Here is a 27,709-nt window from a genome sequence, read left to right on the forward strand (position 1 = left end):
TTGCTTATACTCAGGACTGTGCAACTGATTAAACACGGTAATACTTATACTCCTCTGCCACCAATGGGACTATCTGCACCGTTATGACCTTGGATTATTTGGAACCTTTGGAAGTCTCGAAACAAGTTGGTGTTTGAAAACAAAACCTACACAGCACAAGAGATAGTTCTTAAGAGTATAACTGATGCAAAAGAGTGGAGTGAAGCGCAAGCAAGCCAGAAGGGCACATCTCAGTACACCTCTACTCACACTGGCTCCCTGCCTCGGTCCAGTTACCCCCCTCCCGCAAACCTGACAGGTATGCTTGTATGCAATGTTGATGCAGCGTGGAATTCAGTGTCGGGAACTTGTGGCATAGGTGGGGTTTTCTCAGGCTATAACGCTCCGAACCTTGCAACTGTTTCGGAAGCTCACAGCCATGTTCTCTTCAGCTTTAATGGCGGAAGCCTTAGCTATCCATCGGGCGGTCGCCCTTGCGGTTTATTCAAACGTCTGATCCCTGGCAGTTCTCTCCGACTCTCTCTCTCTGATTAAGCTCTTGAAGAGGGGAGGGACTCAACCTGAACTGTTCGGTATCATGTTTGATATCTATCACTTTATGTCTTTCTTTGATGCAATTTCTTTCACTTTCATATCTAGGAACTTTAATTCAGATGCTGATTTGGTGGCAAAATCAGCTCTGTCTATGTCTGTAATGAACTCCATTCATGGAGTGTAAACCCCCTTTGAGTAATGTAAGTCTGTTTGTTCAAAAAAAAAAATACTTAGGACTGTGCAAGCTTACTAGATATCTATACTATTAAAGCAGGATCCTATTGTCTTTTTTACTTTAGTCTGCCCTTTTCTTTACTAGCATTGCATGTTTCATTAAGGGCAATCAAGTAATATTAATAACACATCTATATTGGATCATTTTTTTCGGATCCAGCCCACATCAGATCTCTCTTGGGCTATTTGGGCCGATTAAGAAATCAGATCCAATTTTCACATTTTTTTTCCTTTGGGCCATTGAGTCCAAGTTCAAATAATTTTTTTTTTAACTATTCTTAATTATTTTTCTTTTCTTTTCTTAATATAATTTAAACATTCATAAAAAAATTGAATTTTTTCATTGAAAAATATAAATCTTTATTAAAAGTATATAATTTTTTTATTAAAATATTAACCACATAATAAAATTAATTTATCAGAGTTATACCAACTTAATTTATTAAAGAAATAAAGTTTAATTTTTAAACATAAATAGTCATTTAAAATGAAATACGATAAATACAAATAAAAATTTTAAGTCTTTTATAAAATAAAACACAAATATATAAAAATATGATATTTACTAAATATTTGTCAATTGAAAAAATAAATAAATAAATCCGCGTTTTGAAAGCGCGGATCAAAATCTAGTTCTTCGTTAAAGCTCTTCCCTGATTCCTACCATCTCAACGTTCCCGAAGAAGTTTCTTCCTCTTCCCTCGTCGCATGCAGTATAACTGTTCCTGTCAGCACCGTGATGAATCCACATATCTCAGATGCTATGCTCTCTGTGTTTTGCCCATACCAGTCCAGTCCAGTCCGGACCACTAACAAGGTGGTGAGTGGTTCAAACATGATATTCTTACCAGACAAAAAAATCATTCCGATATCAAAATCCAATTCAGAATATAAAAAGGAGCGGGGACGAACCAGCAGGGGTTCCATTGGCAGCAGCACGTTTGAGACCTTTCTTCTTCAAAATGAAGCTCGAACCTACGAATACACTCGACGCCACTGCTAATACTAATCCCTTGTCATTGTCCGCGTCACCATTTTTTTTTATTATCGATCGCCTTTTTTTTCTCTCTAATGGGTCTGCTTCTAGTTGACTACAAATATTTATTGTAACAATATTTTCATATTTTTTTCACTAATCCTTAAATAATTGGCCGTTTAATTACACTTATTCAAATAATAAAATGTCACTTCATATTTTTTAAAGAGAAAAAGACTATGATAACACCAAATCAAGTTTTTGTTTCCAAACTAGCACTCAAGGCTCAAAGTCACAAAAATATGTTTCATTAAAAAGGTAAATATACACTTATACCCCTTGGATTAATTAATCTAAATCTTAGGGTTTAGAGTTAAGGGATGGGGTTTTGGAATTAGAGTTTAAAATTTTATAAAATAAAAAATAAATACTAAAAAATTAAAATTTAAAAACAGTTTCAAAAAGTATTTTTGAATTATAAAAATAAAATTTCAAAAAAAAAAAAATTATAAAAATTATAAAAAATTTTGAATCTGAAAACATAGAATCTGAAACTATAAAAAAAATTCTTTTTTTCCTTTTTTTATTTTTATTTTATTTGTTTTTACTTATTTTTGTTTGTTTATTTAATTTTAAACCAAGGATATTAAGAATATTTTACCCTTTAATGAATGTCATTTTTATGACTTTCTTCTTCTAGTGTCATTTTTTAGACAAAAAATCAAAATGTGCTATTATTGACAATTGCCCTTTTTGAAATATCACTCAGTTTATGTCACTGCAACCCTCAAGAAAAAATAAGATATGTCGTCAAATTTCTACACTGATGATAATCTCATCATAATCTTATATATAATGAGGCACTTTTGCCTCTCCTAAGGCTGTCCACGTGTCCATTTAATAAATAATGTGGGGCCTACTTATTGTTCGGTTTACTTTGTCCGACTGGTTTGGGTTTGGTCTGATTTCTGTCTTCAGTGTTTGGTCTGATAAATTAGTCAAACTCTGCGTAAGCGTCGCCGGATTAGGGCTTCCATGTTACTTTCTCTTCCATAACTCAACCTTGCCGTCTTGGCTTTGCAGAGTCTCATCTCTTCGCCTCCACTTATGTATTAATTCTGCCATAATAGTTAATCCCATTGGATCCAGATTCCATGTCGACGTCTCCCTTTCCTCAGTCTCAAATCTATAAATATGAGATGCTGTTGTTTCGCACTCCGCGTTTGAGGCTCTCCGCGTCGAATGATCTGGCCAGTTCATTGTTGTCAGTTTACTCTGTCTTTGGGACTCGAAAAACATAAAGAAGCATGGTGAATTCATGGGAATCACTCTACTCCTTCTTGATGAGAAGGTACTGTAACGAAAACCATTTTTCTTTTCTCAAATCTTCTATTTTGCCCTGAGCCGATGATCTAATGTTCAATCTTTGATTGCAGAATTTGGTGATACATGGATTCATCCTGCTGGTCCCGCTCCTGACTACCGTCCCTCTTTTCGAGGGGGTTCAGTCGTGACCTTAACTGGAGAAAGGAAGGAGCTGTCGTACCAGTCAAAAATCAGGGACACATATGTGGTATGATTCGTTATTTATTTGCATGATTGGATTTTGTGCATCGCCATTGCGGTTGAGATTGTGGTTGTGTTTGATAAAATAGGAAGTTATTGGGCACTCACGGTGGTTGGAGCGGTGGACGGTATAAACAAGATCAAGACCGGAGAATTGATATATTTTTGGGAACGAGAATTCATAGACTGCTACAGAGAGGACGGCAGCGGTGTATGTGATGGAGGTACAGCATCCAACGCTTTTTAAGTTCATTTATCTGAAGTTAACGAGATCAATCACTTTGTAAATTTTTCAAAGTTTGGATCGTATGCTAAGATGTGAGGAGTCAGAGTTTTATTTTGCTTTTTTAGTAAACGAGATAATCACTTTGTCTTTGAAAGCCTACTCTTTTTTTTTTCACAGTTTCACATCTTGAGCTCGAGAGTCTGCAAACCTGACTCATCACATCTCACTGCCTACGGTGGTCCTCTTGAAACATTAATCTCTGCATTTACATCTTCAGCACCACTCCTCCCACTATCTCGAATTAACTCGGCCGTATCATCCTCCAATGTAACCGATTGAAGCTCCATCTATAAATGGCTTCGTTGCTTGGGATTAAGAGTCACATCGAAATGAAATCCCAAAGATCTCTCTCTCTCTATCAAGCAGCAAATCCATTAATGGCGAATTCGTTTACTCTGCTTGGTGAGGTCAGTTCTATCAAGAGCACAAAATGATAGGACACACTGAACACAACATGTTATGCTGTGTCTAGAAAGGTACTCACTTTAGTTGGAACTCCAGTGTTTGACATCTCTTACAACTTCGCAAGTTATCTTATTTTCCATTAATCTCAATGTCATTGATACTTTGCAGGGATGTGAATTTGAGTATCAGTCTGTTGGCTTAGCTTTTTCGCATTTCATAACAAACTCGAAATCTACGGCTCTGAGCCAAAACTTTTCTTGGTCAATAGCATCAGTCCCTAAGTTTCTGGAGGTGAGGAAACTGAGTATTTATAATCTTTCTTGCATTTTGTCAAAACTTCAAACGCATTATTTGTAAGAGATGTGTTTATTAGCAACAATATCATAACTAACTTCCCATTATGCAGGCTGCCTATTTCTCAACGGGACATCTGGAACCCACATATACTTTGACTTAAAATAAAATAAAACAATAATAAATATTTTTCATATTTCTCGGTCGCAGTTGTTTCTCTTTTTTTTTTTTTATATATAACTCTAGCTTTGTTCCCTCTTATCTCCAGAATCTGAAGAAACAACACCAGAGCCAGTCATCATCTCTAATCAAGAGCCAAGATTGCCAAATACCTCTGGTCTAGAGTCATGAATACCACTGGACATTCTCACATCAACTCTCCATATGCTGCAACCATATTCACTAACAAGGGAAAAAAACATATTTCATCACAGTTTTTCTACAGAATCTTGTGTTTAAGATATTTGGGAATGAGTTTAGATAAATGTACAAGCTTAAGCCTGATAACTGAGGAGTATGTCCTACCACCATCGCCTTGGCACCAACAGCTTCAAAAGAGTCTCAGAGAATTTTACTTACCTGATTAGAAAAATACTCATAAAAGATAGTCAATCCAAGCTGATGGTTGTATAATATTTTCAGGATTGTGGTGACTCCAATTTAAATTCATGTTCAATTTGATAGTCATCCAGATCAGAGGTCTCTCTTGAGTAAACTCTGCTCCAAACCACACTGTCAAATTGTAAGTGTGGATTGATGACATGGAGATGGGATGATGGATGATGTGAAAGTTGGCTCAAAGAAGAGTGCAAGTTGGCTCACGAGAAGAGCATGAAGGATCCACTATTTAAAGGAGTCCCTAAGCAAGAATAATTTATAAGAGCTGTCTAGAGTTTAGATCAATCAAGTGTTAAAGGGTGAGGTGAGAGTACTCCATCATAAACCTCTCAAGGTTCTTGAGTGCTTGTAAACACAGTTCTATTTCTAATATAGTTATTATTTCATCTTTACATTTGCCTTGTGACTCTGTTTTGATCTGAGGAAATACATTACACTTAACACATATCCCTGAGTTGAAATGAATGGCATCTCAAAACTGTCTTCATTGTCACTAGAGCTCTTCATGCAAGTAGAGACTTCTCTGTTTATACTCACTACGCCATATGCAACTGTACAAGTACATCATAAAGAAAAGAGTTCAGATCCAAAAGAAAAGGATATCTGGACGCTAGACTGGTTATGTTTAACCTGGTGAGGAAGGAGACCACCGTATATATATGTTAATGGCCAAGTTTGATTTCTTTATGCATATTACTGTAAAATTCACCTAAATCCCTTTAAAACTAGAACACCCTAAAAGCTTCTAAAATCATTTTAGTTTCAAATATGTAAACAAAAAAAAAACATTAGTCTCAAATAACACAACACCCATTAAACACCATAAAATAAACTATTCTGCTACAACAACAAAAATCATACACCACCCGAAACACATAAAATAATCACACGTCAATAGCCAACCTCAAACCTAAAAATACAAATACTGATAAATCAAAGACCACATCAAAGCACGACATCTTCTTCAAGTATACCTTCAAACTAAATATTTATGCATAGACACAATTATATTACCGACCCCGCGCCCCGCGCTTGCGCGGGGATTACGCCCCTAGTAAAAGAGAAAGGAAATCATTACCATATTATTGCTGGAATAATTACGCAAACAGTCTACATATATATATAACTCGATCGGAGATAAAGCAAACAAAGATTAAATGAGACAAAAGCAACCAAAATATTAAACATGCATGCAATAATTTTTTTTTAAAATACGAGTAAACGTTTAAAGTTTCAAGGGTGTGTTGGCAAGGGAGGCCATTTGCCGAACTTGGGATGGTGAATGTATTTAGGAGGAAGAGGTGGAAACTTTGAAAGTGGTGGACATGGCTTCTTCGGAATCACCACCGGTGGCACGTAGATTGGTGGATGCTCTATCTTCGCCGGCGGCTTGTAGATCGGGACTGGTGGTGGGAGCTCGATCTTTGGGGGGCATGCCTTCTTTGGTGGTATCTTGTGAACTGGAACCGGCGGTGGATCAACTTTCTTCGGTGGCGGCTTGTATACGTGAACCGGCGGTGGGCATGGCTTCTTAGGAGGTGAATGCTCTATCTTTGGTGGCGGCTTGTAAACGGGAACAGGAGGTGGGTGCTCTATCTTCGGCGATATAGGAGGACAAGACTTCTTAGGAGCCGGTGGTGGAAGCTCCACCTTTGGGGATGGATCGTGAACCGGGACAGGTGGCGGAATCTCTACCGTTGGTGGTGGTGGAACTTCCTCAAGGGGAGGTGGGCAAGGTTTCTTGAATTTAGGAAACAGTGGAGGTAAAGGGAAATGTGTTCAAATCCCTTAAAATGAGGGAACTTAGGCATAGGCCAAAAGAATTTGGAAACACAAAGTTCAGGTGTAAACCTCAGGTTTTGTTTGAGGCCCAAAATGTGTTTGTCTCCGGATGTGTATAGAAACACGATCTTGTTTGACTCAAGGCCGTCGTGAGCCGGACAAGGTGCTCCCTCCGCACTGTGAAGCTGAGCATAGCACTCCTCCTTTAAAGCTCCGTCGTCAGAGATAATGTCATGAGGAAGACTTTCAGACCGAACTTTCCTTCCTCATCAATGTTTCCAGAACCTTTTGTAACAAAATGCCCTTTCTCCCCCTTACATTCAATCGTCACTCGGAGTCCTTGATAAAATCATAAAAGTAGTAATACCCACACATCTTTTAAATAACCACACTACATACTATATAACAAAAAAGATATTATTAATCCTGGTGGTTGGTTACCTGAGAATGCACGGGGATTTTTGATTTTGCTCTCGGCGTAACCAACAACTTCGACGACACGAGCGAGGGATAGAGTCGCTGAAAATAGAACCGACGACACGAGGAGAATGAGGCATGGAACCGAACCTCGAGGCTCTGGTAAGATCCTCATTGGGATTCTCACCCTCTGACACACTACGTGTACTCTCCCGTTTCCTTAAAATGGAGTATACGATGTTTATAAGAAGAAAAGAAACTATATCTAGATTTAAGTATTAGTGGAGAAGATGATATGATTATAGAGGCTCCCTCTCGTTTATATAATGGTCTTATCATAGTTATTTTTGTTGTTAAATGAACTTAATTATTACTTCATAATCTGTTTTTTTTTTACCACCAATAATTCGGCGGTTTCTTTTATTTGGTGGTATCGTCATGGAATGGAATTTTCATTTATTTAGTTATTATCATGGTCCATCTTATTGTTGTAAATTGTAATTATGTCTATTCAGCAATAATATTATACCTTTCATTCAGTGTGGTTGAAACAATTTGACTTTTATATTTCTTTATTTATATTTATACAACAAAGGCTTTCACATTTACCTTTTTATTGCATGAAACACATATAGATACAAAAGAATTAAAAACTAGCAAATCAAGTAGAAAGGAGAGTAACCGGAGGTAAAGTTAATAAAGTGACTGCAGGATGACCATGAATATATTTTGTTAACTGTTTTTGTCAGTGGTCACATGCTATATATGTAATTTATGTAAAAACAACAAATGAATTAATGACTGTGTATACGTGCAACCAAACCCAAATTGAAGCGAATCACATGATGGTTAGAAGAAAAACTTTAATATTTATGGAAAAAGATAGTCACACTTCTTGTGCTTCGATCCCGACCCCTCCTCTTTCATTATACTCTTTTATTTGATGTTTTCTTGTAATCCATGCAATATTTTTTATATGCATGGTTAAAATTAATCAAACAGTAGCTATTTTATTTTTACAAAGTATAAACGATTCAACCATTTATTTTTGTCTTTGTGCAGTGTTTTCGGACGGCAGCTTGTTCTCCAGCTTCCGTCTGGAGTAGTATAAGTTTTTCTTTTAAAATTAGAATACTTGAGTCGTGATATGTAATCTTTCAAACTTGGGAAATACGGTTCAGTTTTTTTCTTTACCTCTGATCTTAACGTTTACGTGTCTGAGAGCTGACTTGGTAATGAAACTGTCTTAGTGTCTTGTAGTATATTTTCAGGGCCGGCTCAACACTGATAGGGGCCCTAGGGCAAAAAAAAATTTTTTACTCTCTAAAATTTATATAGAGATAATGTTTAAAATATTTTTAAAATTTAATCAATAATATTTTGTATATTTTATAATGAAAATAAAACTATATACATATCAAATAATTTTGGACCCTTTTCGATTTTATTTATTGTATTTATAATTTTTTTATATATAAAAATATAGATTTATAAAAAATTGGGCCCCTTATTTATCATTACATGGGGGGACACGGACTCGGACCCGGGGCGGCGCACTGCTTGTCCCCCTTGTAAGCCGGCCCTGTATATTTTTGACAATCGTTTTACCACAACTCGTGGACCATTGAGTTGTTATATCCTTGGCGAGTTTGCCTGAAAACTGAAGTTTAACATTCTCAAGAATGATGAGTACTTGATGAATCATGCATGGGGTTTAATATATTTGAATCAACTCACTTTTTAAGTGAGGAAAAAAGAGTGTTACAATGTCTCTGTTTCACTTTCAAGGAGAGATGTCATCCTCATCTCATCTCTTGAAGAAAACTAATTCGGAATAGAAAAAAATGTACAAATCAATAATGAAAAAAGGTTATTCGAGTGAGCCATGCATGATCGATCAGTTGAGGCGAGAAGCAAGGTTGATAAAGGTTTCTTCACTGCAAGGAATTGTGAGGCCACCCATTGGATGATCATATCCATATTCTTCCTCTGCCCTTCTTAGTAGATTTTGAAATGAAGGTTCCTTCAAGTACGAAATGGGAACTACAAATCTCTTCATCTTCCTTTCTCCTATGTAAACCGCTAAGTAGCCTTTTGGAACATCAATAGAGCTAGAGGAAGAAGAAGAGAACAGTTTTGCTTGACGGAGAATCTGCTTTGATGATTGTAACACGCGAGGTACCCTGATCGCCATGGATTGTCTTTGTGTGTTTCTTGAATTGTAAGTTTAATTCTTTACTGCTGAATGTGAGAACTTGAAGAGCATAAAAAGGACCTAATGATGAGTCCAGTATATATAGATAAGGGCATTGTTTGAAGATAACGTTTTATTTTGGTTAGACAAGTTTCAGTTCATAAATTAACACCAACCAGCACATGGCTTTGCCGGACCACGGCATGGTATGTAAGGGACCGCTAGTGATCAACTTCATCATTTCTGATGTGAAGACACAAATCAACATGACCACTTGTTAGTTAGATAAGACATTATAACTTGTCAATTTTCAATTCCTGCCACAGAAAATGTTGAAGGTTTTTGTGACTTTGTCTGTATATGATCAAGTCATGTGGTCCTCTCTTTTAAATATCACTGAGAAGAAGTTACTACTTAATCAGTGATAGAGATGGTTCTTTAGGTTCACATCTTCAAGTCCCTACATAATCTATAGAGAGATTTGGCTTGTGATGATGTCCTTGAGACAAATAGCCCCAATGAAGTTATCATGTAGGACATCATATCGTAAATATTGAAATAACACTTTCTATAAAGTATAAACATAAGAGATGGAATGTTGTTAAAATTTATCATATCGTAAATGTTGTTAAATTTCCGATTTGGAAGCTTTATATTCTCACAGATTTGATTCTCTTTTTTTTTTTTAACTTCTTTCGCGGAAGATTGAACACCACAATTAATAATACACATTCGCAATTATATAGGCCCAAACAAATTTTAAATAGAAGTCCAAGCGCATACATTAAACGACTTAATTCCCTCTAATTTGCACTGTTTTGTATTTGCTTACGTCTTTGTAATGGTTTCTTTGTCCCCATTAAGTAAATTATGATCCTTCTTTTTCGCCCTTTTGTTAGTTAAGTTAGTAAACCCTTGTTTTTCATCCTACACCGACCCCCGTAGAGACGTGGAAATGGGATAAACCCTCAGGTGCAGTTACCAGGTCAAACGGGGAAAGAGAGGATTTTTACTTTCTTATGTATGTATTCCATTATTTGATTTATTATAATGAACTCAGAGAAATAATTAAGCCTCACATGCCAAATTAAGTACCTCAAAACCCTACCTCAACTCCCATTTAATTAGCATATGTGGCTAACGAAAGCTTAGTCCTATCTTTTGCCATCTTGATCCTTTTCTCTAGGTGCCACTCTGTTTCTTTTTTTTTACCCTTGATGTTACACTTTTGAAGTTCAACTGTTGATTGATCATCGTACAAGAAAAACTAGCCAGTCTGAGCTCACAATATTATGTCTCTTTTGGATCCAAGTTTGCTGCAGCCCATCCATGCATGTGATGAAAGACCCTAAATTTCACGTCAGATCTTGCCACCTATATTTTTTATTTGACTTAGTAACAGAGCTCATGGTTTTTCTTTCACGTGAACATAGAACCTAGATTCAATCACTTCCTATACGAAACATACATCGCACCTCCGAGTTTTTTTCTTCTTGTACTTGACTGGTTTTTTTCTCAGATTCTAGAGTTTTTTTTTATATTTAAAAAAAAATGATAATAATAAACTTGGAGATGAAGAGCGTTTTTTTTGAACAAAGAGCAGAGTTGTAATAACAGGACAGATTTTCAAGGGGTTTTCTGATTTCTGGCCACGGAAGTAGAAAACAGAGATACAAGAATTTCTTAAATTCGAGCAGACAAATTCAGTTCTAAATAAATCTGTCCGTAATAAAAAGAAAGGTGTAAAAATGGAAAGCTGTACAAAAGAGGACAGTATTAGGTAGGGAAGGAGGAGGATTGGAGGAAGCAAGAGTAACATGGGGAAGGGCTTTCATGTGGTTGGTCGATGAGACGAAAGAATAACGACGCGTCTTTTTCAGTCCGTAAGGCGATGTTGTCCCTTCAAAGATCCGTAATTTTCTCCCTCTTTCACTCCAAAATTTTCCCAAACAAATCTCGTTCGCAGAACATGCTTCCTAGCCTCTCTCTCTCTCTCTCTGACAACGACCCCAATCTCTCTCTCCCTCTCTCTCTCTCTTTCTCTCCATTTGTGGTTGATAAGAGAGAAAACATGATTCCATATTATTCTTATTCACCTGTTGGTTGATGTGATTGATTTCGGATGTAACCCGCAAGAATAATCAACTCGAGATCAAAGTTTAACCTTTGCAGAGTTGCGTGTATTACAAGTACAATCGTTGCTATCTGATTTTTTAGGATTTTTAGAACATCCTTTGCTCAAACAGAATAAAATAATACACAAGGCAATTGCACTAAATGACCAAGAATAAACATACTTCAAAAGTTAAAATGTTCTGAAAAAGAGAAATAGTCACGTCATTTACTTAATTAACTTTTGTAATATGTTTCATTGAACTTATAATATATCTACAGTCTGCATTATGGCCGACGCCGTGGATTAGGAAGAGGAACATCACAAGTTACAAAGATGGGAAGCTCGAGATTGTGAGACTTTTACATGTTCTTTTGTCCCTAACCTTTTACGACCAGATACAAAGATCTATTAAATGCTCGCTGTCTTTAAGCATATAACCATCGAACATTGTCAATATATTATAAACAAATACAGTTACTTGCCGACAAGAGTCAAAGGCGACTCTTTCTCATTTTTTTTCTGTATTTTCATGCATTTGTTACAAGGTGTTATCTCAAAAAGATATTCTATTATCAAATGGTTGTAATTAAATAGTTTTGTTTGCTGGTAATACATTTGCATTGGTTTCTATTGGTTACAATATTCGTCTTTGGACTCACATGACAGTTGTGAATCTGGCAATTTGTTAGCTTTAGAGTATGATCAATGGAAGGTTCTTATGATGAGGTTTTTAACGGAATATAAGAAACGTCTTTTAACTAAAAAAAACTAAGAACCGATTTTTAAATAAAATATTTAAAAATCGGTTCTTAGCTTTTTAGTTAAAAGTTAATAGACGGTTTCTTATATTCCGTTAAGAACCACAACCTAAGAACACCCATTAATCATGTTTTAAAGTCCTAAGAGCATCTCCAATGTTAAACTTCATTTTTTCCTTTAAAATGTAGTAAAAGTGAAAATGAAGTAAAATTGCTCCAATCCTACTCCATATCCCACTCCATAATGGAGTGATGAACAAACAAAAAAATAGATTATTCCATTTATGGAGTAAATTTCATTATAGAGTGAGATATGGAGTTGGGTTGGAGCATTTCTTACTTCATATTTACTTTTACTCCATTTTAGAGGAAAAAATGGAGTAGTGATGGAGATGCCCTAAGAAATTTAAATAAATAAATATACATATATATAATCCATATCTGTACTCATCTTTTAATCAGGGAAATTAATGAAAAGGTGCTTAACGGGAATCAAACTCTCTCTGACGCGCTTACCAAGACACTCGTGCTCCGACGCCGGTAGAGCGGGAGCTCGCCGGCGTCGCCTCCGTCCCATCTTCTTCTTCATGGTTTCTTTTGCTCCAAGTCAAAACTCTCGTTCTGTCACTTATTTCGCCTTTCCTCAATCATTTATTCTGGATCTTGAGATAACAAAACTGGAGAAGACCTTTGTGGTCTCTGCTCGGGTTTTGGAGACCACCGGACCTGCATCCTTCACCGGGGAATCCTGGAATTGCGGTACAAAGACCACCTCTCCCTGCCTCGACCCACAAAAGGGATGGCTCTCTATCTGCAACAGATCTGCAACTCACTACGCTTGCACAAATGGCGCCTCACATCACCTCTTCCCCCTTTCTGAGTTCAACTTTCAGCTGCGCTCCAGATCTGAGAGGACCTCCACGGGTTTCTCCGGATCTGAGCTACTCTCAGATAAAGCTCAAAGCTCAGACGTAAAGAACACCTCAAGCCACCGTAGTTCATCAACTTCACGTTACAAACGGGATTCCGTACCTCTCCTCGGTGGCTGCTCAATCCCTAAACTTCCGATCTTCACGGTCTCCTATCCTCCATCTTGCGCCACCGTCCTTCACCCCGCCAATGAGGTGTGCCCTAATTCCGCCGCACGCACGCTGCTCGTAAAGTTCAGATCCGTTGAGGGTAATGCTGACATCAGCCCTTCCTTTTCATCTATATGGGCCAGGCCCATGCCATTTGCAAAAGGTGTCAGCCCATTCTCTATCTCTCAAAATATTAATTTTAATGAGAAGACCAAGGACAAAGATTTGGTTTTATTTAATAGTTTTTCAATGAGTCTCGATGGATTCACCGAACCTTTGATCCAAACTATTGTGAACACGATGTTATATCATTCGATTCAGAAGCGATCCTTACTTTTGTGGTTGTCAATGGATTCACCAGTACCATCATCGAAGACCTTCTCCATGAGAAGTGTCATCTCTCCTGCTATAAAGCAGATGAAGTTGTCAAAATCTCTAACCGTTTTGTTATCTTGTGGAGCGGTTCGTACGGGGCCTGAAGATGCAACGGATTTCGTTTCGACGATATTTCGAGGTGTAGATTGTCTATCAACGTCACTATTTAATGTGACTAAGTTTTAACTTTCCGGCTTTGCCGTGAACTTTATTTCGACGCATTCGAGCTTTACTCAGAATTCGCTGTCAATTTATCCTAGAGGTTTCTCTACTCTTATCATTTATGTTGTATTGTCTCTTGTTCTGTTGGTAGAACCAGGATTATTCCTGCTTGAAAGTGTAGTCCGAATGTTTTAAGTATTAATGAAAGTAGTGTTCAAAAAAAAATATACATATATATATATATATATATATGTTGAAAAGAAAGTATATAATAGTTTCAAATCGCGTGATTAGCCTATTTTAATTAAGGAGCTTTGGCAGTTAAGGAGCGTCTTACCACTCGGGGTATTCAGATTGATACCACTTGCTCTAACTGCTCAAGAGAATCTGAAAGCATTTGCCATATGCTTTTCGTGTGTGAAAAGGCAAAAGAAGTTTGGGACCTTGCCAATATTCCATTACCTCAAAATGGTTTTTCAAGGAACTCTGTATTCCTAAACTTCTTACATCTCTTGAAGATATACAACTCAAATGAGGGAGATCCCAATACGCGTAGTGTTTTCCCTTGGCTTGTATGGGAAGTATGGAAGGCGAGGAATGCATTGGCCTTTGATAACAAGACGGTATCGGCCTACACCATTGCATCGAGGGCCTTTGAGGAAGCTTCCTCATGGCAGAAGACCATGATCCTTAAGACAAACACGAAGATAGTAGATGTTGTGGTAAGAACAGAAGAAAATATTGGATGGATTAAGCCACCGTCTGGGTGTTTGAAGTGTAACGTGGGTTCATCATGGGTAGACCCCCACCACCCGAGTGGAGCTTCGTGGATTCTACGTGGAGAAGATGGTCAAACCATTATGCATAGCAGACGTTCATACTCCTTCATGCGATCCAAAGCGGAAGCAGATCTATGGGCAATGCTCTGGGCGGTGGAATGCATGCATAACACTCACCAAGTCAACGTTATCTTCGAAGCTTCATCTGAACAACTCCATAATGTTCTTTGTGAGCCATTGCACCACCTTGAGTTCACTGGGGTGGTGCAATCTATAAACCAACTTCTCAATGGGATTAATGGTTGGAGCCTGGATCACGCCTTGCAAGAACGTAATGAGGCTGCTGCAGCTATTGCCGTGAGTGTAACACGAGATCGGCGCTATCAATCATACATGGCACAGCATGAACCTGCTTGGCTTCACCAACTGCTGTCTCTGGAAGCTTCTTCCAACTAGAGGAAGGATCGACCTTTCACCCAACATGTTTATGTGTTTCCTCTTACATTATCTTTTTCTTACACATCCTTCTTGGATGCCTACTGGTATCCTTTGTTTCAGCTGTGGTGTTTTATTTTCGGTGCTCCCTTTGTGAACATCATACTTGTCCTCGTTACTTTGTTTCTCAGTGTTATAAAAAAAAGCCTATTTTAATTTTAAAAGATGTAGATACAGCAAACTTATAATCCCTTTCTTATTAAAAGGGAAGCAATTTAGGATAGTAACCTTAATTTAGTAGTTTATTTACATCATTGCCATTATGGTGATGTGTCACTTTCTTATGCATTCTCATAAGACTTTTAAAACTATCCTTTAATAACTAGATTAATTACAATTGGTGCCATTGGTCCAACTTATTTTTAAACCATCCGTATTCATAATATAAAACAAAACTAAACTATTGGATGTTATAATAGATGTCGTCTGGGCCCGTCCGCCAATTGATAAGTATAATGTTTTGAACTATCCCTTATATATCGACACCCATACTATAATATTATGATATTGTATTAATAACTTTAGTGTATGTTTTTTTTGAAAAATCTTTAGTGTATGTTTGTTTGAACAAAAAAAATCTTTAGCGTTTGTTAAGTTTACAAGACATCATTGACCAACAAAAAAGGTTAGAAGACATCAATTCAATATTTCTTATTAAAATATGGTTCATAATAACATATCATCAAACCATCGTAGTACCACTACAATATTAAACATATGATCTATTTATTTGTACAAAGACAAAACTAAATAAATTATTTGATTTTTTAAGATTTAAAACGAATTCAACTTTACTATATGTGGTGGGTCCACTTTAATAACATGTACTTTATGTAATGTAACCAAGACAAACAAATATTATAACTAATACATTCAGTATAACATGAGTTTACATAATATGAAAAAAAATTAACTGATTTTTTTGAAAAAAATAAATACATTTAAATTTTATTTGTGAATAATCCATTCTCAAAACTGTGTAAATATAATTTTAGAAATACACATTTTTCTATTTATAATCTTTAGAAGTATCTACAAAACAATATATATGCTATCACAATTTAATTTTTATTCATAGTTAACAGGATAGCATGTCTAATTTAAATTTAATGACAGTTGTCATAAGTTATGACTTATGATACATTATATGTAAAGATATCTTCTTTGAAATATTTTTTAAAAAATTTATAGTTATATAATGTTTTTAATATATTGTCCTAATTTATTGCAGCACCTAAATTAATGCATATATATACCATATTTAAAATTTGAGTGATGCACAATTTATATTTCTTGATAATTTTTTTTGTATGTATAATCAATACACCATCAGAACACTAATATATATTAGTGCAAAATGGAAATAAAATTATATATAGTGCGGAATTAAAAAAATATGACTAAAAAATTAGTTTGAGTCCATCATTTTAGCACAAGACAAGGTATATTAATTATGAACATGTTCTATTGTTCCACTATTATGACTAACTTTCAAAATAATTAGTTTGTTACATATCGTAAACTCAAAATTAGTAAAATAAACATTCTATAAATTATCTCATCCTGCGCAAGGCGCAGGTCTCTATCTAGTGTTTAAATATTATCTTGATTCTAGTCCGGCGATGACACCGTTTAATTTGTTGGTGTAGACAATGGATTGATTCTCTCTCCTTGACTACATATTTGTCCACTTTAGTTAGAGTGTACATTATGGCTGCTAGTTTGTGATTACTTAGAATCTAATTACCGAGGATAGTATTTAAAGATGACCAACAAAAAATATCATAAACTAGAGGTAATAAATCAAATGCATGCTTTCAACTCTACACGCTTAACCAAATATATTAATGGAAAACATATAATATGTACTTAACTGTGGTACATATTTACATACCTATTCGTACATAATTATAAAGTATAGTTACCACATTGATATTTTCCCTATTTATGACAATAGCTAATGAACGAGAGTGAGAGGAGGGACCATGGTGTCTTGGGGAGGACCAACAATGAAATTAAATCGCAATGGGTTTGGATCCCACACTGTCACATGCGTTTCTATATCCCTCCTGCTTTTCTTCTGCTCCTTAAAAATAAAACTGTATATATCTACAGTTATATATTAAATTATTAATATCAATATAATAATCATAGTTCTCTATAATATGCAAGTGAAACTATTGGAATAGACATACTAATATTTAAAACATCTAAATTACCCTCATCGCCGTTCTTTAAATAATCAGCTCAAAAAATCATATTAGTTTTTATTTATAATAAATTCGTAGTTTCCATTTTCTTATACTCGATATGATAATTCCCTCATACAACTGGCTGCTGAATTTTCGTTCGAAATGTATAATTATATTTTGGAAGAGTCTTACAAGACGGCACTAACCAAATTTTAGATTACTGATAATAATTTGATTATATATTAGTATTAAGTGAAGATGAGATAATGTAAGAACTTCAAAAATAATAGTAATATTGCTTTAGCATTCTATCCTCATCCTCCTCCATAAATAACCCCTTTTCGCAACCTATCTCTCATCAAACACTTCTCTTTTCTCCTCCAAATTGTCTCCTCGCTCCCTCATCTCATCAAGAAGTCAAACACTAGCTAAAACTAAAACAATGGCGGTAAAGAGATCTTCTAAGGTAACACAAACAGCAATGTTAAAGCAAATCCTCAAGAGGTGCTCGAGCTTAGGTAAGAAACAATGCTACGACGAGGAAGGCCTCCCTCTTGACGTACCAAAGGGACATTTTCCTGTTTACGTAGGCGAAAAGCGTACGAGGTACATCGTACCAATCACCTTCTTGTCTCATCCCGAATTTCTGATCCTTCTTCAACAAGCAGAGGAAGAGTTCGGTTTCCACCACGACATGGGTGGACTCACCATCCCTTGTGAAGAAGTCGTTTTTCTCTCTCTAACATCCATGATCCGATAAGACGCAGAGAGAATTTTACATTATGATCAAGACTAAGATTCTTTTATTTTTGCCTTTGGATAATAATTTGTTATCCAAATGGTTTTTTTTTCCTGGACTAATTCTAAACCTGTAAGATCCACCTAAAAGATCATTCTCTACACGGATCATGTAAATCTCCATCGGGTTTTAATTAGTTCATTAATTCCCCCTAATGGGGTTAGTATTCGATGGAACATGTATGTTTTTTTTTCCATTGAGCTGATAAGTGGTGGTTTGCGCTAATAGATGATTTCCGCAAGTTGTATTGGCCATTTTTTTTTAAGGTTTGAATATTGTGATCGTTCGAGTTCCTTGAAACGAAGAAATGTTCAATCTTTGTATGAGTCTTTTCAATGTTTTTTTTCTCGGATGTAAGTATTTTTTTTGAGATTTGTGCGAGTGATGTAGTATAAATTAAAGCTTCCATTCTGTGTTTTATTAAATTAATAATTACGTTTATTATATGTGGCACCTGAACATCTTAAAATGACAATATATTATCCACGATAAACAACGAATAAATTGATCCAACCGCAACACAGAAGATCTCAATTTAGACGACTCAATATTATGTGTTCAAAAAAAAAAGACGACTCAATATTATTAAAAAATATATATTCATGAGTTTCTTGAAAAAGTTACGTGCTGGAGGAAAATACAATTGTTTTCTTTTCTTGAAACAAGGAAAATATAATTGCTAGAGTCGAAATATCAAACCTAGAGAGTAATACTACTCTACGCATCTTTATTCTTCTTCTAAATTAGGTTTCTATAATCCGACTGAGTTTTTTTTTTTGACTAAAAGCATATTTGTCTCTAGTAATTGAAGTTGGTCATATATATAATAGTTTAGTATTCATTGGAATTAACTTAATATGCCTTGTAGTTTTAGCTATGATTTTTCTTTTGAAAAATTGAATGCACTTACTTCTCTCTCTCTCTCTCTCTCTCTCTCTCTCTCTCTCTCTCTCTCTCTCTCTCTCTCTCTCTCTCTCTCTCTCTCTCTCTCTCTCTCTCTCTCTCTCTCTCTCTCTCTCTCTCTCTCTCTCTCTCTCTCTCTCTCTCTCTCTCTCTCTCTCTCTCTCTCTCTCTCTCTCTCTCTCTCTCTGCTTTTCCTACGAGCCACAAGTCGAATATGATAGCAACTACTCTTCTTAGAGCATCTCCAATGTATTACCCCATTTTTTACTCCAAAATGGTGCAACATCAAAATGGAGTAAGGTTTTACTCCAATGTATTACTCAATTTTCTACTCCAAAAATAATATTTCTTAAATGATTTCATTTTTATTTTATTAATAATTGCAAATAAAATCTTATACTTATAAAAATTTATCAATTAACCCCAACTATTTTATGTTTACGATAAATAATTAAAATATAAATTATTTGAATTAAATATTTTTTATTAAAAAGTACAAGAAATCATTAAAAAAGACAACATATATGTGGGTTCAACAATGAGCATTAGAATAGTTTTCCCACAAATGATCAACTAATGCATTTCGTAATGAAAAATGAGCTTCTTTATCTTTGATATTCCTAAATCGAACAAGAAAATTTTGAAATCGGACATTTTCATCTTCTGCAATTTCGATACCCGGAGGTGGAGCTTCTCTTCCAAGTTCAATGGGTGCATCGAGTTCACGCTCATCCATACAAGATCCAAATGTTCGTGTTAAAGATTGAAAGGACCATTTTAAAGATTATTTAAGTAAGAAATAAAAACATTAAAGATTGAAAGGACCATTTTATAAATAAAAAAAGTTCAACTCCAAAATGGAGTAATGGGTAAGATTACTCCATAAATGGAGTAACCCTAGCCATTACTCCATTTTGGAGTTGAAAATGAAGTGGTGTTGGAGAAGATTTTACTCCATAATAATGTTTGGAGTTGAAAATGGAGTAGGGTTGGAGATGGCCTTAATGCACATACCCTCTTTTTTTCCTACATACTTTTTATCTAATTAACTCCGGCCCTCACTGAAGAGTATCTTTCCGTTCAAAGCAATTTTATGTTCGGAATAAATTGTACCACAAACACCAATAATATCTATCCTGCCTCATCATATATACATATGTATATATAGTTATTTAGTTGAACACACGAAATGATCGAACATGTTGATTGTAGCATGTACACAACAAACCGATTGATTGAAGGACAGCCACACACGAGTGGGTAAAGCCGCCAAACCGTGACTTTGATCAGTATACCGGGAATTTGACTGCCGGTCATTTTAATTAATTTCTGCTAAGTACATATTATCAGACTTAGCACTAGTAGAAAATGATTACATATAGCAGTTATTGTTTTGTAATTTTACTATAAACTGAAAACACCAAAGATAAGAACATTTGAATCGAAACAAATGTATATACATGTGCAAATAAATGATCATTTTGATAAATTTAGTTTTAATAAGACATCACAAGCAAGCATATTCATCATAAAATATGTAACGAGATCGAAGATTCAACATATACAAGGACTAACCATTTTAATATATTTTCAGGAAGTGGTTAACAGCAGTGTTTGGTCAGATATGCCTTCAAATGCTAAAGAAGTAAGCAAATAGATTCCTCTCATTTCCATAAAAAGGAACACAACCTTGGGTTGATCGAGCGAAAATATTAGATTAAAGGCCAACATGGCCTTAAATAGAAAGAGATAAATATAAGAAGAAACACAATTTCTCTATCATATGATGATCTATTGTTCAAACTTTCAAGATTCTTGGATGAAAGAATTTTGTGACTAAATTCAAAACAAGTGTTTATGTTTCTTCAATACAAATAGAACCCAAGCTTGTAGACAGTGATAATAACCCGATAAGGAAAACCATTCACGTAGTAAAATGTATATCCAAAGTATTAAACGCAGAAATGAGGAGAAGAAGCCAAAAGGTATGGATCCCAACTGGATGAGTAAATTACAAAAAGAAGAATCTATAAATATTGTCCCTTATCACTACCGTACGAAGTAATTCTCTGCAGGAAAATTCTTGGAAGCTGCATTTGTCACATATCATCTTCTATTTTAGATTAGTTTTATAATTTATTTTATATAATTATTATTCTAATAATTTATTTTATATAATCATTATTCTAATAATTTATGATTAATGATAGACAAAATAAAATAAAACAAATTTTTGAAACAAATATTAATATAATTTTATTGAAATCATCTCTTAATAGAACATTTATGATATATTAAATATAAACGTACTATTGCTCACAAATTTAAATATTTTTGGCTGAAAAGTACCAAACTTATAATGTTTTATGGAATAATAAACGAAATATAGAATCCCACACTTATATATATATCCTTTATATACTAAAGTACAAGTCGCTTGACAAATTAGAAATTGACATGTGGAAAACATTAAAAACACAATAAAAAAAACAATTGAATTTATCTTTACATCTCCTACTTTCATGCAACTAAATCAACAACTCCCTATATTCCTGATTTTTCTGAAAAGTGTTAATCCACGTTAACTCAAATTTTTATAAACTGTTTTTTCATCTTCTATATAACCTGCAAATCATCTCTACTTTCTTCTCTACGACAAACAAAATTTTATACCATCTTGCCTCCAATTTTTTTTTCTCTTTACTTTTCATCTGTGGTTGAATTGTCAAACTAAGGAGCTACATCACCTTATCAAAAAGAATAAGTAAGTGTTTCGTTGTCCTGCAACAATAATATAACGCTTACGTTAATATTTACTATCCATGTGCAACCATAAGCACAAATGCATAATCTCTGGCTTATTAATTTATAGATATCAATTTTCTGAATGTTTTTTGTCAATTAAGTTTTAAAAAATTCAATACATATTTGCTATAGATGGAGAGAAAAAAATGTAAAAAAAGATGAGAAAGACCTGCTACTCCACTCACCATTTCAAGACTTGATGAAGCGATGCTCAAACTTGAGATACCATCAAAGGTGGCTAAAGGGGTAAATCATCGACAACACCAAAGCTTAATATTCTTTATATTAATGTTATCGTAATACTATATAATAAAATTTTGAAATTATTATCGTTGAGTAGATAACATCAAGTAGTTTGATCAATATATAGGTGATTGTCGAATATTATTGACCCCATATTATAGAGTATTATTGACTCAAGGTTATTGACCCCATATTACGATAATATTATTAGTTTGATAAATATTATTATAATTTTCTAGATATTTAATCTACAATATATGGTATTAGTTTGATCAATATTATTATAATTTTCTAGATATTTGATCTACAATATATGGTTGTGCAAATTAAAATTAACACTCTTTTATATATTTTATCACTCAAGAATACTGGAAAACAATTTATTTGGTGTTTATATATTTTAACAAAAACTACATATTTAAAGAAACTAATTATTTACCCGTATGTAGTACGGGGCCACATACTAGTATATATATATTTTATGAAATCTTGCTACTTGTATTTATATATGTTATTGAATTAAGTAATAATTTGTCAATTGAAGGGATTGTGGTATCACATAATTAAATAGGTTTTATATATCGCATAGGAAAACATGACAATAAAAAAAAAAAAAAGAGTAATAAATAAATAAAACCTTAACTTTTCTGGTTTTCGATAATGACTCAAATCCTTTATGAACACGATAAGGATATAAAAGAAATCCATATTCTCTCAACAACGTAACCGACAATAAACACTCACAACTTTATAAATAGTTAGCATCAAATTCAGCCAAAGCCTCACAAGCTCTTTGATTCAAAACTAGGCTATAGCTCATCCATGGCCTTCTCTGTGGAAATCTCGTCTATATTCCCGTTCTCTCTATCCGCAAAACCTAAGAAAGCTTCGCAAGATACCCTATTCCCATGCTTTACCAAACCCTGCCTTAGTCCCCAAGTTTCGAAAACCCTAAGTTTCTCCGTTTCATGCAGAAGAAGAAGCACACTTGCCCCTGTTTTCTCGTCGATGATAACACCACAAGTGGCAAAAGAAGACGACGAGCTTCAAGAAGAATGTGGAGTAGTCGGAATCCACGGTGACCCTGAAGCTTCCCGTCTCTCTTACTTGGCTCTTCACGCGCTGCAACACCGTGGCCAAGAAGGAGCAGGAATCGTAGCCGTTAATCACAAGGGTGATCTCGAATCAATAACAGGCGTCGGATTAGTGTCGGAAGTGTTCACTGAGTCGAAACTAAACACTCTTCCTGGCGATATAGCGATAGGACATGTCCGGTACTCAACCTCCGGAGCCTCGATGCTCAAGAATGTTCAGCCTTTCATCGCTACCTGCAAACTCGGATCCTTGGCAGTAGCGCACAATGGTAATTTCTTGAATTACAAGCAACTCAAGAGAAAGCTTGAGGAGAACGGTTCCATCTTCATCACAAGTTCTGACACCGAGCTGGTGCTTCACCTGATCGCCAAATCTAAGGCCAAGACGTTCCTTCTGAGGATCCTCGACGCTTGCGAGAAGCTTCGAGGTGCTTTCTCGATGGTTTTCGTCTTTGAAGACAAGCTTGTCGCTGTCCGAGACCCGTTCGGGTTCAGACCACTTGTGATGGGCAGAAGAAGCAACGGTGCAGTTGTTTTCGCCTCAGAGACTTGCGCTTTGGACCTTATCGATGCGAGGTACGAACGTGAAGTGTGTCCGGGGGAAATAGTGGTCGTGGATAGAGGAGATGTAGGGGAAAGCTCTATGTTCATGGTCTCTCACCCCGAACCGAAGCAATGTGTGTTCGAGCACGGTTACTTCTCACAGCCCAACTCAATTGTCTTTGGACGTTCAGTGTATGAAACACGCCGCATGTACGGTGAGATATTAGCCACGGTGGCACCTGTAGAATGTGATGTCGTCATCGCAGTGCCGGACTCGGGGACAGTTGCTGCTCTTGGATACGCAGCCAAAGCTGGAGTTCCGTTTCAGATCGGTCTCCTGAGGTCGCACTACGCTAAACGCACTTTCATAGAGCCAACTCAGAAGATCCGTGATTTTGCAGTCAAGGCAAAGCTGTCTCCTGTCCGGTCAGTCCTTGAAGGGAAGAGGGTGGTTGTGGTGGACGACTCTATTGTCCGAGGAACCACGAGTTTGAAGATAGTTCGGATGCTAAGAGACGCTGGAGCCAAACAAGTTCACATGAGAATTGCATTGCCGCCGATGATTGCGTCCTGTTACTACGGAGTGGACACTCCTAGGAGCCAAGAGCTCATCTCTAGTAAGATGAGCGTTGAGAAGATAAGGAAGCATATTAACTGCGATACTCTGGCGTTTCTACCATTAGATAGCTTGAAACAAGTCTATGGACCAGTCGAGTCACACAGCTATTGCTACGCCTGCTTTACCGGCAAGTATCCAGTGACTGAGGAGGAGGAGGAGGAGGAGAACAATGCCGAGAGAGAACTCACCGCTCTCTGAATTATTTGTAATCAGAACAACCTCTTTTATATGCTTTAGTTATTTTTCTTTTTCTTTTTCTTTTAAACTGGGGGGTGTATAGTAAGTAAGTAATTAACTATGAGAATTGGTTTTAGAAAAAGGGAATAAATACATTGTTTCACGAATGCTGTCTACACTCAAAAAAACTATTGAATAGAAATTTGCTCATCACAGTTTCAGACATGTTTATGGATGAAGATTGAGCTTACATAAGATGTGACTTGTAATTAGCCATTTTCAGCTCGATCATAAGCGTTGGATTTGTGTTTGGGGGCAAACGTGAAGCCTTCCGGAACCTTTCCAAGCAGCAATTCCGATATCCTCACCTGCAACATTAAATCAAACTTTGAGTTCCTTCATATATAGTCCAACGTAACACAGCTGAATGAATAAGTAAAAATTACGCACCCAGTCACCCGCAGATTCAGACATCATGAGAGTCTCGAGATCATCACGACCAAAGTAAGAAGGCGGACGCCAGTTGATTTGCTGCGGGATCACATCCAGCAGACCTACAGGTATGTACCTAAACGTGTAGCTTAGCCACTCCAGTAAGAAATGCCTAGTTGTCTCAACTCCTGTTCAGGTTTTAAATTAACGGCAGAGTTTTAGCCACAAGGGAACACGCAAAGGTAGTTTCAATTACATGCCGTGTATTACCTTTTGTATCGGATCCCCAATGTTGAAGACCAAAACGTACAAAGTCCTTGAAGATGTTGAGTCTTTCCCCGGAGGTAATGTCCCAGTGCCGTTGCTCTTTAATTTCAGTAAATATCCAAGGCTGCAAAGATTAAAAAAACCCTATTCAGACATGCTATAGTATGATTTACTAGAGAAGGATTAATAGTAAAAGGTCATATACACACCTTGATCAATGCTCCACGAGCAATCATGCAGCTAGACAACTCAGGACAGTCAGACTTGTGTTTGTTCCAGTCTAAAAAAGAGTACACATCTCCATTTCCTATAACTTGTAGGTTAGAGGAAGCGTTTTTGGTACACTGGTATATATAGTCCCAATCCGCAGACTTGCTATAACGTTGTTGTCTTGACCGCCCATGAATCGTCACTGCAGTGGCTCCCCAATCCCCAATATCTGAAATTAACGAGTCTATCCGGTTCTTACCCTCAAAAAATGCAGTTCGTACCTGGCACCCAAAAAGGAGAGGGCAAGTAAAGAGAGGTTAACATACCAATACATCATGCAATTAATAGGTTATGATATATGCTTAGGCACTAGTTACCTTGATAGTGATAGGTGTTTCAACAATGGAAGAAGAGACCTCCACGATGTTCTTCATTCGTAATGGTTTGTTGAGAAGAGCTGAACCAGCACTTTTGTTCACAACCATATCTATCGGGCAGCCCATGTTGATGTCTATGAAATCAACCGTGCATTCTCGATCTATAAGCTCAACCGCACGAGACACCGTGTCTGGAAAAGAACCGCAAATCTGAACACCAAACAGATCTTCCGATGAATGCCTTCTAAGCAGAGCCCATTCGGAAGCTTGGCCCTATAGTTTCAGATTTTCACATTTATTACAAAAAATTAAAAAAAAACTGTTTTTATCACAAGTAAATCTTAGTGGGCTAACCTGCAAAAGATTTGTACACATGGCCATCTCACCACAAGTCACATCAGCTCCCAAAACTTTGCAAAGTCTTCTGAAGGGAAGATTGCCCACAGTTGTTAGGGGTGCAAGGTACAACTTATCCCTAAAATCAATAAGCTTTTTCTTTTCGCGAGGGTGCGATTTTAGGCTCCCGTCGGTTTCAACAACTTTGATGCTATCCTCCTCATCCTCTATCTTGGCTTTTGAAGTAGAATGCCCGGTCTTTTCCGTTTCATCGTCCACATTCATCACCCCTGTACCAATACAGTTAAAAATGTAACATCAGGATGCTGTCTTGTCCAAGACGCTTCTTATGTGAGTGAACTCTTGTTCTTTAATATAAAGCTATGATATTATTTTAAAGACTTAACAAAACTATGCAACCATCTGAGATAATCTGGGCATTCTGGAAATGATATATTTCTGAAAATAAAAGAAGAAATCCTAACCATCAATAATGTCTCCAAGTTTAGAAGTCTCGTCAGATTTTGCCTTTTTCGTGGGACGAACATCTTCAGTTTCTAATGGTCCAGGAATATCAACATCTTCATTTGTCTGAGCACCATCTAGAGGTTTTTCTGCGTCATTCTCTTGAGGGACATTGCTTTTTTTGGCATGGCCCTAGAAATTGTATGGAAATAATGAGACAAAAAAAAAACCGAAGAAGAGAAATAATAATCATATGTCGCATGCTAAAAGATATGGGAGTGAAGAGCAGCAGCATAAGAGAAACAAGTGTTCGGTACAACATACCATAAGGCCAAGGGATTTAAGTTTGGCATCTGCCTTGGGAAAAGTCATGTTATTTTTCCATAAAAGCCTCTGTGTCTCTTTGTTGAAAAAGTTAATCTCGGCATCAGAAATTCCAGATAAATCTTTGTGGGTGCCAAAGAATCTGCATGATAAACCATATTGACACTTGATCCCAGAGGCCACAAATGGGCACTGCCCCTCTATATCATCTGGTTTCTGCAGTTACAAAATAATAATAATAATAATAATATTATTTCTCAATAACGACCAAGCTAGAGTAGAGAGTACCTGAGCTTTGAAAGCTTGAATGTCATGATTAAAGCGGCATTTCTCTTTATACTGACAGGAATCAACGTCTTCTGTTCTCGAAACCTGCGGACACAGGTTTATCGCACATTTCTGCAAAAAAAAAAAAACAAAACAAATGGCATGTTCGGTTCAGTTGCAAAAAGCAAAAAAAAAAAACAAAACATTATATCCTAATAATAAGCTTGGAAAAAAATGGACATACCTCCCGGCGTTCTCTTTTGAGCTGTCGTTTCGATTTCTTCTCCTGGACTAAGCTCGGATGAGGCGCCTTCACGTCACTTTGCTTTAGGGAACGGCTCGGAGGAGGACATAGGAACTCCTTTTTTATAGGCGCCATCGACCGTTCTATAAGCTCCTCCGATGTCGCTTCGTACACACTGAACTGCTTCGTCGGCTTTGCATCTCCTTCCGCCAGCTCAGCTACTACATCGGACATAGCTCCCTCGTCGCCGTACACAGAGATGAACAGAGAGAGTGATATAATGTTTTTAGGGTTTTAGATATTTCTACGGACGAGGGAGATATGTAAGACCCGGCCCGTTAC

General features: G+C 36.2%; 5 protein-coding genes, 1 long non-coding RNA gene and 1 pseudogene across 7 annotated transcripts; 4 read left to right on the top strand and 3 right to left on the bottom strand.

Annotated features, from left to right (window-relative positions):
- Positions 1 to 2,611: 2,611 nt before the first annotated feature.
- Positions 2,612 to 5,830, top strand: LOC108870928. 2 transcript variants are annotated; one of them, XR_001957598.2, is made up of 6 exons: positions 2,612 to 3,095; positions 3,181 to 3,317; positions 3,400 to 3,534; positions 3,714 to 4,072; positions 4,170 to 4,292; positions 4,408 to 5,830. It is a non-coding gene; the product is annotated as an uncharacterized LOC108870928 (long non-coding RNA). The 2 variants fall into 2 exon arrangements; XR_001957602.2 differs by having other exon boundaries at positions 4,564 to 5,830.
- A 138-nt stretch (positions 5,831 to 5,968) lies between these two features.
- LOC103856992 lies at positions 5,969 to 7,469 on the bottom strand (annotated as a pseudogene).
- A 1,333-nt stretch (positions 7,470 to 8,802) lies between these two features.
- On the bottom strand, positions 8,803 to 9,417 carry LOC103857635 (auxin-induced protein X15). Its single transcript, XM_009135194.3, has one exon. The coding sequence runs from the start codon at positions 9,304 to 9,306 to the stop codon at positions 9,010 to 9,012; it is 297 nt and encodes a 98-aa protein (XP_009133442.1). The 5' UTR covers positions 9,307 to 9,417; the 3' UTR covers positions 8,803 to 9,009.
- Positions 9,418 to 9,649: 232 nt separating this feature from the next.
- LOC108872159 lies at positions 9,650 to 13,895 on the top strand. The gene is made up of 2 exons (XM_033274400.1): positions 9,650 to 11,495; positions 11,701 to 13,895. The coding sequence occupies exon 2, from the start codon at positions 12,651 to 12,653 to the stop codon at positions 13,818 to 13,820; it is 1,170 nt and encodes a 389-aa protein (XP_033130291.1). The 5' UTR covers positions 9,650 to 11,495; positions 11,701 to 12,650; the 3' UTR covers positions 13,821 to 13,895.
- Positions 13,896 to 17,565: 3,670 nt separating this feature from the next.
- LOC103858566 (auxin-responsive protein SAUR50) lies at positions 17,566 to 18,471 on the top strand. Its single transcript, XM_009136311.3, has one exon. It carries the CDS (start codon positions 17,705 to 17,707, stop codon positions 18,020 to 18,022), a length of 318 nt encoding a protein of 105 aa, XP_009134559.1. The 5' UTR covers positions 17,566 to 17,704; the 3' UTR covers positions 18,023 to 18,471.
- Positions 18,472 to 19,412: 941 nt separating this feature from the next.
- Positions 19,413 to 24,612, top strand: LOC103859513 (amidophosphoribosyltransferase 3, chloroplastic). Its single transcript, XM_009137405.3, has one exon. It carries the CDS (start codon positions 22,835 to 22,837, stop codon positions 24,464 to 24,466), a length of 1,632 nt encoding a protein of 543 aa, XP_009135653.1. The 5' UTR covers positions 19,413 to 22,834; the 3' UTR covers positions 24,467 to 24,612.
- Positions 24,553 to 27,663, bottom strand: LOC103860413 (tRNA-dihydrouridine(47) synthase [NAD(P)(+)]-like). The gene is made up of 10 exons (XM_009138378.3): positions 27,368 to 27,663; positions 27,145 to 27,255; positions 26,857 to 27,072; positions 26,553 to 26,724; positions 26,086 to 26,357; positions 25,732 to 26,004; positions 25,354 to 25,635; positions 25,148 to 25,268; positions 24,896 to 25,065; positions 24,553 to 24,813 (listed from the first exon to the last, which is right to left on the bottom strand). The coding sequence occupies exons 1-10, from the start codon at positions 27,599 to 27,601 to the stop codon at positions 24,715 to 24,717; spliced, it is 1,950 nt and encodes a 649-aa protein (XP_009136626.1). The 5' UTR covers positions 27,602 to 27,663; the 3' UTR covers positions 24,553 to 24,714.
- Positions 27,664 to 27,709: the final 46 nt, after the last annotated feature.

This window comes from Brassica rapa, chromosome A01, assembly GCF_000309985.2.
Source record: "Brassica rapa cultivar Chiifu-401-42 chromosome A01, CAAS_Brap_v3.01, whole genome shotgun sequence".
NCBI lineage: Eukaryota > Viridiplantae > Streptophyta > Magnoliopsida > Brassicales > Brassicaceae > Brassica > Brassica rapa.

Excerpts from the sequence above, each read along its gene's own strand:
- LOC103857635 (XM_009135194.3), bottom strand. The coding sequence starts at position 9,306 with ATGGCGATCAGGGTACCTCGCGTGTTACAATCATCAAAGCAGATTCTC.
- LOC108872159 (XM_033274400.1), top strand. The coding sequence starts at position 12,651 with ATGAAAAGGTGCTTAACGGGAATCAAACTCTCTCTGACGCGCTTACCA.
- LOC103858566 (XM_009136311.3), top strand. The coding sequence starts at position 17,705 with ATGGCGGTAAAGAGATCTTCTAAGGTAACACAAACAGCAATGTTAAAG.
- LOC103859513 (XM_009137405.3), top strand. The coding sequence starts at position 22,835 with ATGGCCTTCTCTGTGGAAATCTCGTCTATATTCCCGTTCTCTCTATCC.
- LOC103860413 (XM_009138378.3), bottom strand. The coding sequence starts at position 27,601 with ATGTCCGATGTAGTAGCTGAGCTGGCGGAAGGAGATGCAAAGCCGACG. Across the intron at positions 26,725-26,856 it reads TTAAATCCCTTGGCCTTATG|GGCCATGCCAAAAAAAGCAA; the intron begins GTATGTTGTACC and ends TACAATTTCTAG. Across the intron at positions 25,636-25,731 it reads AAACACCTATCACTATCAAG|GTACGAACTGCATTTTTTGA; the intron begins GTAACTAGTGCC and ends TTTGGGTGCCAG.